This window comes from Chelonia mydas, chromosome 12, assembly GCF_015237465.2.
Source record: "Chelonia mydas isolate rCheMyd1 chromosome 12, rCheMyd1.pri.v2, whole genome shotgun sequence".
In the NCBI taxonomy this organism is placed as follows: Eukaryota; Metazoa; Chordata; order Testudines; family Cheloniidae; genus Chelonia; species Chelonia mydas.
This window is the reverse complement of record NC_051252.2, coordinates 39,564,497-39,579,378: the sequence shown is the minus strand read 5'-3', so window position 1 is coordinate 39,579,378 and position 14,882 is coordinate 39,564,497. Positions and strand designations below refer to the sequence as shown.

Sequence of the window (14,882 nt, the reverse complement as noted above, 5' to 3'; positions counted from 1 at the left end):
TTGCCCAGCAAGGTCTCCAAAGCAAGAATTTTCAAATCCTGGGGCTGGGTTCTGCAGGATACCAAGCCCCACCCCCACAGCTGCCACCGACCCCAGTGTGATTCCCTCAGAGAAACAGACCACCCTGACTTTGGTGCGTGACTGGAATTTATTTCAGTTTAATAATAACTTAAGCTTAGGCACCTGGTTTTGACAAAAGTGGCCTAAACTCCCACCCAGTGAGCTGCCCTGAAGCCCACTGCATCTAGCTCCTGTCGGCACTCCAGAGATGTCACTTCTCTGCAGCCAGCAGGAGGTGCTGCTCTTGGCAGTGTGCGTGGGAGGGACGGAATTGGGGGACACAGTGGGATGCCTTTGAATGTCATGCATAACGGGAATCACAGGGCAGGGGCTCGGGAGATCTGGCCCCTCAGATAGCATGGGAGCCAGAGCACAGCTAGCTTTCATTTGCCAATCCACCGCTCATCCCGGTTAGGACTGTATGAGCACTTTGGCTGTGGGTGAGACGAGTCAAACTGATGGAACACGAACCGCTGCCCTGTCTGGGCTATTGTGCTCTGTTCCATTAGGTCCCTTTTCCAGGACCCCTGAAGGCTGCCCACAGCCCGGGAGCAGGGGAGGTACAAACTGCTTCCCCTTGGTTCCTGTGCTGGCCCCAGACGAAAGGGTCTTCGTGCCCTTCAGGCCCGGGGCTTGGCTTCACGGTAACTCAGCTGATGTCTCCACTACAGCTGTGCCACCGCAGCTCGGGGGCTTTGTACGTTGCCTGAAGGGGTTTTTCTGTCACTATAGTTAATCTACCTCGCGGAGAGGCAGCAGCCAGGTCGACAGAAGAATCCTTCCCGTAGGCCCAGCTGCACCTCTGTGGGGGTCAGGTGGGCCTAACTACATCGCACAGGGCACACACTTGTTCACAGCCCTGAGCCATGTGGCTGGGGCAATCTAATTTTGAGGTGTGGACCAGGCCTCAGAAACAACACACAGCTCAGCCCGAGCTCCCTCCCTGAGCCTGGCATCCCAAAGATTTCCCTCGGGGCACTCCTCTCTGCCAGCCCCTAGTTCCCTCTCCTCAGAGGGCCGCTGTGTTTCCATGGCACCCTGCCTGCCACGGTGCTGCTGCTGGCTCCCAAGCCTGTCTGCGGCTGCAGTATCTTCATGTCCTCTGGGCCACGCTGTCCTGTTCCTTTCCTCTTCGAGCCGTACCAGCAAGGTTCCTCCGAGCCTCATCCGCCACACCTTCCAGCTTCCACCCAGGCCGCACTGCTCCCCGCCTGCCTGTCCTCCAGCGCTCTGCCCCCGGTGATGGGGCCCCCCCTTGCCCAGGGCGCGTGCGCCTGTTCCTGCTGGGGATGGGGGGCTACATGTCACTCGCTGCCCCTCCTGCACCAGGGGCTCCAGACTCTTTGTTTTGAGCAATGACAAGGAGTGTGATGAGCTGCTCGGCTTGGCGAGGGCCGCAGCCCTCTCCAGGGGAGGCGTTGCCCCTTTCTGGCTGTGAGAAAGCATAGGAGGGGACCCCTGGCCTTTCCTGCACACGGTACCTTCAACAGTTTGCAGTTCCAGAAAGGAAGGGGCCAAAACTATGTGGGAGGGGGAGACGGGAAAGTGGGGTAAGGTTGCCGGTGTTGGTAACAGTATTCCTGGAGGTTTCATCACATGACATAATCTTCAATTCCTGGGGGCTGCTGGACAATACTGGAGAGTTGGCCATCCCAAACCGAGGGCAGGGGGGCTGAGGAGGCAGAAAGGATGCAGGGGGCTGCTCCAGAGGCCAGGGTGCAGCCCCCCCCCCGGGGGAGGTTGGAGCAAGGAGGGCAGTTTGGGGGTGGGGACGGGAGTGGCGTGTCCACATGGACCCCACCAGTGTGTCCTTCATCCCCGGAAAAGCGGAGACTCCCGCTTCTGCCCCATCACCTCCGGGGTCCGCCACCACCTCCAAGGCCCGGGACTGTTTTCTTGAGCTGCAGCTTTGCCTGAGCCAAGGACGGGTCGCGCTCGCCCTGCCCCCGCGCCAGCCCCGCCGAGGGAAGCGCATCCGGTGGGCAGGCGGCTTCCAGGAGCACCCCAGGTCCGCTCCGTCTTTCAAACGCTACAGAGCCGGCAGCTCCGTGCAAGCGGAGCCCGGCCCGGCCCAGCCCAGCCCAGGGGTGCAACATCGCGGCGCAGCGCCTAGGGGGCTGGGAAAGGCTCCCGCCGGGGGCGGCCGCTCTGCGCCCAGCTCGCCGGGCTGCACCTGTCTCCGCCGCTCCCCCGTCCCCGGCTGCTGCCGGCGTCTGCATCCCCCGCCCGCTGCGGGCCCCGCCCCGCTCCGCGGCGATGCGGCGCCGGCTGGGCAGCGGGGGGCTCGGCTCCGGGCGCTGATCCCCCAGCTCGGCCACGCGTCGGGCGCCGGGGCGGCTGCGGGCTCCGTGCTGCGGGGACCCGGAGGCTGCGGCTCGGCCTGACGCGACCCCTAGCTCCCCGGCCGCGGGTCCGACGCGGCCCGGCCGGATGGAGGCTCCCGGTGGGGCGGGGACCCCAGGTACGTGGCGGCTTTTGGGGCACTTCCCCGGGTGCTGAGGGACAGCGCCGTGCCGGGCGGGGGCTGGCGGAAGGGGCCGCTCCGCTCCCCGGGGTGGGGTCCGGGGGGGCTCCCACGCCAGAGAAAGTTGGTCCGAGCGCAGGGAACCGCGTCCGTTCCCCGCCCGGGGTCTCGTCCCCACGCCCATCCCCGGCGCCTCCTTCCCCCCGCAGGGCTGGCGGCAGGCCCGGGACCCCTGCCGGGCTCAGCGCGGGGGAGGCGGCTGCTCCCCGCAGTGCTGGGCGCCCGGGCTGCCCCGGGCAGGTTCGCCCCGCGCCCATCACCGCCGCCACCGGCCCCGCTGAGGAAACGCCTCCCCAGGCACGGGAAGGAGCCGCGGCCTCTCCGAGGCGGGTGACCGGCCGGGGCCGGTGCCGGCTCCGCAGCCAGCCCCTGCCGCGCCGCAGGGACCCGCCCCGGTCCGCTGGCCCGACCCGGCGGCTTTCCCGAGCAAAGCCCAGCCGGGGGGTGCGGGGCCGAGCTGCCGGTGCCCCCGGGGCTGGCTCAGCCTCTCGCCCGCGCTGCGTGGGGCCCAGACGGGGCCGCCGGCCCAGGAAGCGCAGCCAGACGTGGGAGTGGCCCGTGGCCGAGCTAAGCGGGGGGAGGGGTAAGTGTGCGGCTGTCTGGCGCGGGGCTGGGGGTGGGGAGGTGTGCTGTGCATGCGGGGGTGTCTGGGGTGTGTGTGCGTGGGGTGCCCAGTGGTGCGGGGGGGGTTGTCTGCATGTGTGTGGTCAGGTGTGCAGGGGTTACACGGCGTCCTGGGGCGTGTGGGGGTTGCAGGAGGGGGTGCGCAGTGGGTGGGTGTGGGCTGCACGTGGACATGGGGTGCCTGCGGGTTTGCACGTGGCTGTGTGTACGCGTTGGTGTGCTTGGGGGTGGGTGGTTTGCACACAACAAACTCTGTATGTGTCTTGGTGTGTGTAATTTACCTTCACGTTCTGGTGCCGCGTTGCCCTGTGTCTCAGGGCCCCAGAATGTCCCAGGCTTTCCCTGTGTCTGGAACAAGGCAGGCCTGAGCCATAAGGGGGCAGCGATGCCTGCAGGGGGCAGCAGGGCGGCTCTGGGGCCGAGAGGAGACAGGGCAAGATGTGGAGGGTTCCAGTGGGGATGACTGGGGGTTGTCTGGAACATCCCTGTGGAGCCAGCCCACGCTGCAGTTTAACATGAGTCAGCAAAGGAGACAGGTTGGAGTAACACTGATCCTAGCCCCCCAGGGTGCAGCTGTGGGGCACCCGCGAAAGGGCAGCGATGGCAAGAGAGTGGAGGACAGAACCCCTTCCTAGAGCTATCCTCAGGGTTCCGCTGGGTTGAGGGTCCAGCCTTTGGCCTCTGGAAACGGGAGCTGAATCCTGATTGTGGCGCAGGGAAAACGAGTCTCAGCCTGGTTCCCAGTTTGATATTCACCCACTTTACAACCCTGCAGCTGTTCTCTGCTCAGAAGTGGCTTCGGGGGGTTGGGGGGGATGGTGTGGATTGGGATTGAGGGGCACTAACCATGCTGCATGGGGACTGCAGGACGGGAGCATCACAAGGTGCTGCAGGTTTGGACTAAGGTGCATTGGCCAAGGTGTGGGGTGAGACTGGGAGAGGGAGGGGCCTGCAGGCCAGGTCAGCTGTGTGTGTGCCGGAGGTTTGCACAGCACCTGTCTGCGCTGGGCCGGGCTGTCCCCATGTTGTGAGCGTCTCTCTGCCGGGAGAGGCATGTGCCTGCAGTGTGAGAGAACAGAACAAAGCCGGAGCAGCTCTGCATGCATTTAATGAGCCATTGGGGCCAGGATTTCTGCTGGTAAATTAGGGGACTGGATCTGGGAGACAGTTTTATGGCTGGAGCTGAGCCAGTTAAACAGGTTCCATTATGCTAGTGCCTGGCTCCCAAAGTGCGGTGTGTTCATCTCTCGTGGCTGAACGTACCGGGGTTATAACGCAGGGTAACCCATGCAGGTGAGGCTCGGGGACGTTACCTGCAGCAGGCAAGGTGTCCAGGCACTGAACTCCGGAACCCCGCCAGCCTAGGGCACCTTACAGCTAGCACAGCAGGCCCCTGCTCTCCAGGGCACATGTCTCCTTCTCAGCAGGGGAACGTGCTCTGAACTCCCCCCCCCAGGGGCAGTGGATCCCCCTTCCACACACCAAGTCTCCTGGGCCGAATCCCAGCCCCGGGTGGTCTGAAATGGGGCATGTAGCATGTTGTGCCCATGTGTGCTAGCCATCCCCCAGGTGCACGGGGCCCTTTCATCACCAGCAGCTCAGGAGCATGCTGTCCTCCCCACCCACACAGGCTCCTACAGCCCTTGTCCAGATTAGGCTGAATCGAGGCCCCCCCCCCCCATTGCTAAGGGAAGTGTTAATCATCTGGTCGCTCTGTGGCAAAGCACCATCCCTCCCCCCAGTTCTCCTGCCTGGATTCTAGGGTGACCAGACAGCAAGTGTGAAAAATCGGGATGGGGTGGGGGGTAATAGGTGCCTATATATATGAAAAAGCCCCAAATATCAGGACTGCCCTGTAAAATGAGGACATCTGGTCACCCTGCTCGATTCAGTCAGGGTGGGAAGGATTTCAGTTCCCCTCCATTGGTCTGGCTAATATATTCCCACTGGAAATCAGTGTGGAGCCCCCCTTGCCCATGAACCCCCATTGTGAGGCCTGCTGGGCAGGAGATGGACAGCAGGGTGGGGCCTTGATCTCAGGAACTGCAGCAATAAGCCCTTCTTTCTAATCTCATCTCCATCCCTCCGTCCTGTGCGACACCGCCCCCCCGGAGCGTCCACATGCTGACAGCCAGGAGAGTTCCCGTGGACTCGGGAAGAGATGGGGTCACAGGACACAGCCCCACCCTGAGCCTGACTGCCTAGCTCTGCCTTCCCACTGGTCTGCTCCCGGCCTGGGCCCCAGTGACCCTCTTTCACCTGCTCTACTGGTTTAGAATTGATTTTCAAGGCTCCCCCTTTGCCTGATGTTTCCTAAAGGGGAGACCTAGGATCTTTCCCCTTGGTGGGGGGAGACCCCATCCCTACAGCAGGAACCTGCAAGCCTCCTCTCAGATACATTCAGCTGGTGCAGATATGCAGCCTCCCATGTGGAGTGGCAGCTAACGGAGACCTGGGGCAAGAACAGGCTTCCTGCACCCGGAGGGCTACTGGCCACCCATCTAATCAGCGGAGTCCTGCACACAGGCAGTGGGAGCAGTCAGGCCTTGTCTGGTGACAGTGAATGTAGCCGGGGTGTCCGCAAGCTCTTTGCATGCGTACAGTGTCTGTTCAGGGTGGCCCAGCGCATGGCCTTTGGGTGCATGGGCAGCTCTAGTGCAGCCGTCCGGCTGCAGCACACGCATGAATGAGCTCCCTTGCATCGAGCTTGTTGGCTAGCTTGGCTCCAGCACATTTCCCTTCAGGCCAAACCACCTCCAGTGCATGCTTTCGAAACCCGCATGGCCAGGCACCATCCTGAGCAGCCAGAGTCCTGTGCTTCCTTTTCCTTGCCTGACCCTGGTAAGGACATTCTGCACCCGGAGCAGAATGACATGCAGAACAGCTGCTCAGACGAGCAAGCAGCTCCTACTTGCTGTGATTCCAGCCCTGAGGGCTGGGGTCTTGGGTCCGCTCAGGAAAGATGGCTGCAGCTCCTGGCCCCAACCCAGTGTCACCTGGTGCCAGCTCAGTGAGCTGCTCTCCTGCCTTGCAGTGAAAACGGGCTTGTGGGCCTGTTTCCTACTGTGGGATGTCCAGACGAGGCCTGACCTGGGGTGTGCCCTGCTTGTTAAGAATACTGTGGCCTCAGGCATGCCCAGCACACTGGTGCCCGACTCTGATAATGACCCTAGCACTGCTGGCACGAGGATACCTAGGTCTCTGGTGCCCCTGGGGTTTGCTGGCACGTGCCGGAGGTCTCAGGGATGTGGCCTGTCAGTGTCCCCCAGGCCTCACTGGGGCGGGGCGGAATCTTTCCCAGTAACAGCTTTTCTCCCAGGGGTTTCTCCAGCAGTGAAATCAAACAGGAGTTAACAAACAGAGCCTGATAACAAATCCTTCCCTCCCATTACCCAGCCTTCCCTGGTGCGCTGCTCCAGTGCCCCGGGGCGCCCAGCTCAGACAGGGGAAAAGCCCCTTCAAACCCCTAAACAGCAGCTCCCTCCTGGTCCCTCTCTCCAGCCCCAGGACGCACAAAGGCCCGAGCCCCCTGTGGGCCCTATTCACAAGGCACCGTGAAAAGCAGTGACCGCTCCACCGCCACTTCCTTGCTTGCCCAGCACAGTGCAGGCCCTGTCCCTGCGCATGCCGCCCCCCGTCCGTGTGCCCATGCCCAGCGTGGCTCCTGTCCCCTCACAAGAGCAGTCCAGAGCGTGCTGCTGTTCACCTTTCCCTGGGCTCCAGGGGGATACCTCTGGCCCCGCGGGCTCCCTGCCTGCCTTTTGATCTCGCTCAGGGCTCCCTGCTCGGAGGAGATGAGCTGGTGGTGGCAGGCCAAGTCACGCCTCCTTGCTGTGGCTTCCCGGCAGCACTGAGGCATCCTGCCCCACAAGTTTGCCTTGGGAAAGCTCCAGCCCCAGCACTCAGGCCAGCCGTCAGTGCAGGGTCTGGCTCAGCACTGTCACCCCTTGGATCTTGCTCCCCCGAAGACCAACCGCCTCTTATCTCGGGCTTCCAGGCTTCCCCAGAACAGGCTTTTGTTTTCACTGACACAAAGGGTCCCTGTGCAGGGCAGGGCGTGTGGAGCTGCTGGTACGGGCACCCAGGCGTCCTGCCAGGTCCATCTGCCCCCTCCCCCAGCCAGGGCAGGGTTCCCACCAGTGCAGTGTCTGGAACTGCCCTTTCCTCCCATTCCCCCCGCGCAGGCTGTTCCCTCGTCTCCCCCAGGGGCTGCGGAGCTGAGCGCGGTGGCTTGCGCTCTCTGAACTGCTCCGTGTGCGTGTCCCTCCTCTCTGGTGTGGAGATGAGGGCAGAGACCAGAGCCTCCCTGACCCCCCCCCCCATCCTGTCATTTCAAAATGGCTTTCCTTGGCTTGGGAAACTGCGCCAGATGAGTGCCCCAGAGCCACCGGAACTGGCAGGGGCAGAGCATCCGAGGGACAGAGGCAGCTGGTAGCCACACATGACTCAGGGAAGAGGCTGAGAGCAAGGGAAGAGGCCTGTCTGTGGCAGGGCGGAAGTGCCCCTCCGAGCCCCTGAGCAAGCAGGCGTGGGGCTGTGGGAAGGGACTAGAGCAAAGCCCTGTGTCCCCAGAGCAGGAGTGGTGCAGGGAGAGAGAGCCAGAGAGAGCCCTGCGAGTGTGCCTACCACCCACCTGGGGGGACTGGGCAGCTCAGCCTCCATGGCCCGTTTGCTGCAGGGGCCCAGCCGAGGCTGGGAGACCCCCAAAGCCATCTCCTGGCTTCGGGCCACTCGCAGCACAGGCTGGAGCAGAGCCAGCGTCCCAATGGGGAGAGGCTCCATCCCGCCGGCCCCTGCCCTGCCAGGCACCCAGCTCTCCCGGGAAGGGGGGCTAGAGGTGCCAGTGCAGGGGTCTCTCTCCCCATCCCCCACCTTGCTGGTGGAAGTCCCAGAGGCAGGAGCGTGCTGGAGCAGCCATGTAGTAAGGCACACAGTGCCTGCCTGCTGGCGGGGGCTGTTTGGGGGCAGAGGAGGCCTCGGCCCTGCACGGGGGGGGAGGTGGGCAGAGCCCAGGGCTCGGTCTCTGGGGGTCTAACACCGGCAGCGCTTTGTGATTGTAGAACGGGTTAAAGAGCCCCAAAGGCTGGAGCGAGCCGCAGGCATCCCGGCACACGGGCCGGTGGAGGAGCCTCCCAGCCCCCCGGCCGAGGAGCAAGGCGGGATCCCCATCCCCAGCTCGGGCCTGCTGCAGGTTGCTGAACGGAGACGTGAGTACAAGGCAGCATCCCGCCCCCCCCCGCTCACAGCTGTGCAGCTGGCCAGGCCTTCCCTGGGGCCCAGCCCAGCCAGGAGCCTGCCCCGGGGCTCCTTTGTCCCTGGGCCTGGCCTGCCCCCAGGGCTCCTTCCTCCCCGGGCCTGGCCTGCCCCCAGGGCTCCTTCCTCCCCCTGCCCTGGTCCCAGCCTGGCCCAGCACAGCCAGGGGCCTGTCCCCCAGGACTGAATCCCTTCCAGCCCTGGGGCCCAGCCTAGCCCTGGGCTTGCCTCCCACCCAGGGCTCCAAGCCAGGGAGAGGTTGTCTTGGTTCCAGGGGCTCATTCCCCCAGGCAGACTCCAGGGGGAGATTCCCCAGTTGTGGATACATGGTGAGAGCGCAGGATCTGCCAGGCGGAAGGAGAGGGAAGCAGGGCCATTACTCTGGCCCCAAATCTCTGAGCTGTCACCTCTGCTCCTCAGAGCCCCTGAGCAGCGTGTCCTCCCTGGAGGTGCACTTCGACCTGCTGGATCTGACCGAGCTGACGGACATGTCGGACCAGGAGCTCGCCGAGGTCTTCGCCGACTCCGACGACGAGAACGTCGCCAGCGAGTCCCCTGCCGGTGAGTGTGCCGAGCCCGGGGGTGGGCAGCCTGGCCTGCCCCCCACACACTGGGACAACTCCACTCACCTGGGTCCCTGTCCCTCCCAGCTCGGGGGCGGGGGTCGAGGCAGCACCCGGTGAGCTCAATGTCTAAACACAACACGGGAGACTATTGACGACGACCGAGGCCTGCCTCAGCTAGGGTGTGGCCCCCTCGCGGCTTCCCCTAGCCACAGGCAGCACGGGATCAGCACATCCTTCCTGTGGTCCGTGCGTCCCCTGAGCTGCCTGCAGTGCGGCTGGCCTCGCTGGGGAAGGCAGCAGAGAGGCAGGGCCAGCCTCGTCTGTTCCTCCAGCGCAGCCTGAGCCCCGGGGCCGCCAGGAGGGGGTTTGGAGCCAGGCCTTTGCAGACAAACCCCACCCAGTGTGGGCCATAGCCTGTGACAGAGTGCAGCAGGGGGCCTCATTAAATGCACCAGCTCTGCCATGCATCTTGAGCAGATCAATACTGCTTGACAGGGGCGTCTCCACGGGGCATCACTGCTCCATGGGAGGCTCTTCCCTTCCATCATGTAACTGTCCGAGGGCTTGGGCCAGCCCCTGCAGCAACCAAGGGCACATGGGCCGGGGCGTGGGGCTGCCGTAGTTCTGGGTGCGAGGGCCTGGGCAGGAGTGTGTGTGTCAGGGGATCGGTGAGCGTGGGGCAGTGAGGGGCGCACATGCTCACCGACACCAGTGGATTGGAGGTTGCACATTGGGGCCTGCCACGCTCTAGCTTGCTGCTCTCTCTGCAGCAGGTGGGGTGCAGTCCCACACCGTCTCACTGCAGGGCTGCTTCCCTGTTTGAGGTACTTGGGTTTCAGGTCAGCCGCAGCCCTTTGTCTGAGGGGATGGCCCCAAAGCAGCTTTGCAGTGCTGGGGTGGAGGGCAGGGCAGAGCACAGGGGATCTGAGCTGGTCAGTCCCAGCTGCTGCGCAAAGGGGAGGCTGGTGCTCTGGGGTGAGGGACTTGGCATTTCCCCACTTGCTTGGGAAGGAAGGGATCTATTGCGCAGGCACTAACATGGATCCGCTGTCTGAGAACACGGGCAGCCCTGGGCATTCGGGGGGCTCCCACCTGTTCTGTCCCCCAGCACCCCATCTGCCTGAGGCTCCTGCTCCGCCAGTCTGTGTCTCAGCGCATGCAGAAACAGCAGCTGCAGCCCGGTGAAACAGATTTAATGAATATGTAAATCAGCCCCTTTAGCATCTTCAGCGGGAACTCGTGACCTGAATCAATTAGCAGAACTCCCCTGCACTCTCACTAGGGAGATGGCTGAAGCCGAAGGTAGCTCCCTGCTGCAGCTTGGTTCCTGCGACACAGCGTGTGGGCACGCACTCGTGGCATGGGCACCAGGGGTGTGTGTAAAACGCTCGTCAAACGCCACCAAGTTCACGCTACCATGCCCCGAAAGGTAGATGAGTCAGCACCTGCCAGACCAGGTGCCCACCCCAGATGGGCGCAAAGAGCTAGTGCAGGGTTTACCTGCAGTTTGCCCACGTAGATACATGGTAATAAATCCTCTCTGAATCTGCGCCGAGTCCCTTAATGCAAAGGCAAGGGGAACATGAACAGCACGTCTGTGGCCTTGAGTGCACATGCAAAATGGCAGGTGTGATTTGCACATGCAGTTACCACAGCAGGACTTGCAACTAGCCAATGCATCTGCCCCATCACTCACCCAGGCAGGTGGGGCAGGGCACAGGACTGGAAGGTTTCTGGTGTAACCTTAGGCAAGACACAGACTCTTTCCTTGCCTCAGTTTCCCCAAAGTTCTTGCATAGCTTACAGGAGGCTATGTGCCACACCCCTGTACAATGGGGCCGAACACCATAGAAACTGGGGACACATGATTCAGAGCACCTCCACTTCTGAAAAGCAGGCCCAGCGCAAATCCCAAACCCCCGTGCCCCTGACTTGACTGCAAATTAGCTTGCTCAGGAATCTGACCCAAAGGAATTAAAGCACGCGGAGGAAGGCACTGAATGGCTCTGGCAATAAGATACAGGCCTCTGCCCTCTCCGCTGCTAGGGGCCCAGCTGGGTGTAAGCAAAGGTGATTAGCGCTTTGGGCTCCTGGCTGTGGAAGGAGCTGTGGGTCTCACTCCACGTCCCTGTGGCTGTAGGGCCCCAGCCCCCTAGCTGCGGCGGGTCTTTAGCAGGCTCACCAGTGATCCTGGGGTTCGGGGCCTGAATGCTGCCTAGAGCTGGTCCCTCAAGAGCGGGGCGGAGACGAGCGCGGGGGGGAGTTTGTGTTGCTGCTCCCCGTTCGGCGGCTGTTGTGGAGCAAGCCCAGCCCAGGCCAGCACCTGCCTGTAATGTTGAAAGGGCTGGCAGGGGCGCGGGAGGTGCCTGCTTAGCATGTCTGTCTCCTCGCAGGGCTGCACCCGCCCCCCCTTCCTCGGGCCGGGTGCCTGCGATCCCCCTCCTGGACAAGGACCAAAGGCGAGCAGGGGCGGGAGAAGAAACACCTCAGTGACTCGGACCTGCAAGCAGGCATCGTAGACACTTTCCTGGCGGTGGAGAGGCCCCAGGAGGACTAGGAGGCTGGGAGCCACGGTGGGATCTGAGCCAAGGTGCCAAGCCGGGGGTGTGCACTCTTGCACTTACCCCCAGTTCCAGACAGTTTGTGACCTTAACAGACCCCTACTCCTAGAGAGACGAGCAAACCCTGCTGGCTCCGTGTAATGCAAAGCTCCCCCCTTAGTGCGGCCGTAGCACGTGGATCAGCTGTGCCAGGGCACTGGCCGTGCTGGGCAGCGAGGAGACAGATCATCAGCACTCTGTCTTAGCACTTTTTTAACCCTTTCTTGCTCACTCTGTACAAAACCTGGCCAGGCCGGCAGCAGCAAGCGCAGGGCCTAGGGCCAGGAGAGAGCCCGGCTGCACGGAAGGGAAAAGCAGGTTTGGGGAGAATTGCGTCTTTTTGGAGAAAAGCCCCCTGGCTGCAGGCGAGTTAGGAGAGGGGGAAAGCCACCGTTCTTCCCCCAGGGCAGGAGGGAGGCAACGTCCAAGGAACCTGGGGGCAAACAGCCACGCTGGTTCTTCCCCAATGAAGTGCTGTAGCTCAGAGCAGAACCCAGCTGCCTGGGGGCCGCCGGCCAAGGTGGGATTTAGCCATCACTTGCTAGAAGCACGTTCTCGTCCCTGTGGCTTTACACCCGTACGGGCTTTAGCTCCGGTGTAAGAGCAGCACTGCTGGATGCCAGCCTGGGAACAGCAGCCCGTGCTCATCTCCCACTGTGAGCCTGCACAGGGAACTCTGCAGTGGGGCTGGCTCGTGTGAACTCACGTGGCTGCGAGGAACCCATGGGTCTGAATTACGACTGCTTTGCCGCTGTTACAAGGAAGCCCAGTTCCATCTCTGGAAGCGGCGTGGGGTCGGGGGCAGTTGGACAGACGTCTTTCTGAGGTCAAACCGGACTAGGCTGAAGCGAGCTGGAGCATGGGAACATGAGCCCGACTGCACAGATCCTGCGGGAGGGGGCCCTGGGGCGAGGCAGGAGGGGCTGTGTTTACTTGATCCTTTCACCATTGACACAAGTTGCTTCGTGCTAAGGAGCAGAACGGAGTCGAGGGGGCCTGGGAGAGGAACGGGACCCGCACTGTGCCCAGAAAACAAGAGGGGCTAAGCTGGACATCCTGTTCCCTTGAAACCTCAGCCCCACTTGAATTGTTGCCACCCTCCTAGCCCCTGCTGTCCACCTGCAATCTGGTGGGTTACCAAACTTTTCCTACCTCCTCCCGGGGGTGGGGTTAGCCTGTTGAATGCCCCTACGGCCGGATCTCGCTAAGCCCAGCTGTTCTGCAGGGGGAGCCGGACGGTGCTAGAATGTCTTCGCAGGCTCCCCTCACAACTGCTGCTGTCCATCCCGCCGAGCCCCCGGGGCAGTCTAGTCTTCATCTCCTCCCTTGTTCAGAGCACCAAATAATGCCAAGGCTGCCTCAGGAGCCATGGCAACTTTCTTAAAAGACAGTTACAAAGGAGGGATGGGGAGGGGGCAGGTCTTCCCCTCCTTCCGCCCTCCCTTGGTTAAACTGGGGAATCCTCATTTTCTGCTATTGTGGAGAAGAAACTCTCCTGCCGAACCAAGGTCTCTTGCCTCACTGTAGCATTGCGTTGGGCGTGCGGCTGCCTTCTGTCCCTGTGGTTCTGTGTGCGCAGTAGTGTCTTGGCCGGGGCTATGTTGTCCTTTCCCGTCTGGGAAGCAGCACGGCTGGCTCTGCTTAGGACCCCTGGCCCTTTGAACCTTGCAGGCTGCAGTTAGTGGCCAGCTGGCAAGGTAGCCTGGCTTGGAGGCTATGTTCACAAGAGGGAAAGGAGACAACACAGAGGTGGCCAGCACAACCAGTCACATACAGCTCTCTGCAAAGCTCATCTTTAGTGCCCAACAGCAGCATTGCCAAGTGAGAATAGTAACAGTTGGGCAGGGGCAGGGCGGACCAGTCTGTCAAGGGATTTGAAATAATTAGGGCCCTTTCAATTTCATGGTCCATTTTGGTCAATTTCAGAGTCAGGACTTAAAAAATAATCAATTTCATGATTTCAGCTATTTAAATCTGAAATTTCAGTGTTGTAACTGCAGGGGTCCTGACCCAAAAAGGAGTTGTGTGTGTGTGTGGGGGGGGTTGCAGTACTGTCACCCTGACTTCTGGGCTGCTGCTGGCAGGGAGCTGCCTTCAGCGCTGGGTGCCCAACCAACAAGTGCCAGTCTCCGGCCACCCAGCGCTGAAGGCAACGTAGAAGTAAGGGTGGCAATACCGTGAACCCCCCCGCAACTCCCTTTTGGGTCAGGACCTCCAATTTGAGAAACGCTGGTCTCCCCCGTGAAATCTGGTCTTTTGTGTGCTTTTACCCTCTGCTATACAGATTTCACGGTCCGTGATGCTTTTTTCATGGCTGAGAATTGGGTAGGGCCCTACAAATAATGCCCCAGTCATTGGACCATGCCGTCTCTCTCCTCTACCAAATTTGGAAAAGAGGGTCAGATCTTTGGGGTTGGAGGAACCACAGCTCTTGTTTCTGCCCTGTGGAGTCCAGCTGCAGTGAAATTCAGATGCAGCATGGAGAACGAGGGTCCAGCAGGCCTTTCTCTGGGCTGCACCCAAATTTCATGGCCTGACAGTGGAGCTGCTCCTGATTGTCATGTAAATCAGGCCAGTTGCCAGCTGGAGCACACCTCATGCTTCAGCTGACACATGAGCCATGAGGGGCTTCTGGAGCAGCTTCCAAAATAAATTCCCTGCTTCGAGCCCAGAGTAGCAGTTTGGGCTGGTTTGCAGCTTTCATTCAGATCCGTGCTGTTGCTATCCCAGCGTCCCACATGTTAGTTATAGAAGTGCCAGCAGCCCCCTGGAAAAGGAAGGCTCCAACTCTGAGGGGTGCAGGGGGCTTGCAAGGGAGGGATTTCTTAAAAACAATCTCCCACCAAAAGCAGGAGCTGGTTAAACTCCTCCCCAGAGCTCCAGCCCGGAGCCACCCGGTCACCAGACTAAAAGAGCAGTTAGGTCGTGCTGCCAGCATGACACAATAAGGATTTAGATTAAAACCACCCAAGTCTTGAGGCAGCTTTAGGACACACACCTGCACCCTCCAGCTGTTGAGCCATTCTGCCCTTGTCCTGTACTTTTCATTGGTTGTGTAGCAGCTTTCTGTACTGTTAAAAAACAAACGTATCCCCACGTGCCCAGCCGGGTGTGTCCAGTGGTTTCCTTGGTCTCCCACCTCGCTCAGCACCAGCGGCGCTGCACCCAGCTCTGCACACCTGAAGTCGACAGGGGTTTGCATGCGAAGGGGACGATCAGAAAAGCACAGCTGCTGGGCCGTGCTCCTGCCCAAGG

The 14,882-nt window shown here is 61.5% G+C and overlaps 1 protein-coding gene across 1 annotated transcript; it reads left to right on the top strand.

The window, feature by feature from the left end:
• The first annotated feature begins 138 nt into the window (after positions 1 to 138).
• DBNDD1 (dysbindin domain containing 1) lies at positions 139 to 14,723 on the top strand. The gene is made up of 4 exons (XM_037877535.2): positions 139 to 2,521; positions 8,269 to 8,415; positions 8,882 to 9,022; positions 11,421 to 14,723. The coding sequence occupies exons 1-4, from the start codon at positions 2,491 to 2,493 to the stop codon at positions 11,582 to 11,584; spliced, it is 483 nt and encodes a 160-aa protein (XP_037733463.1). The 5' UTR covers positions 139 to 2,490; the 3' UTR covers positions 11,585 to 14,723.
• Positions 14,724 to 14,882: the final 159 nt, after the last annotated feature.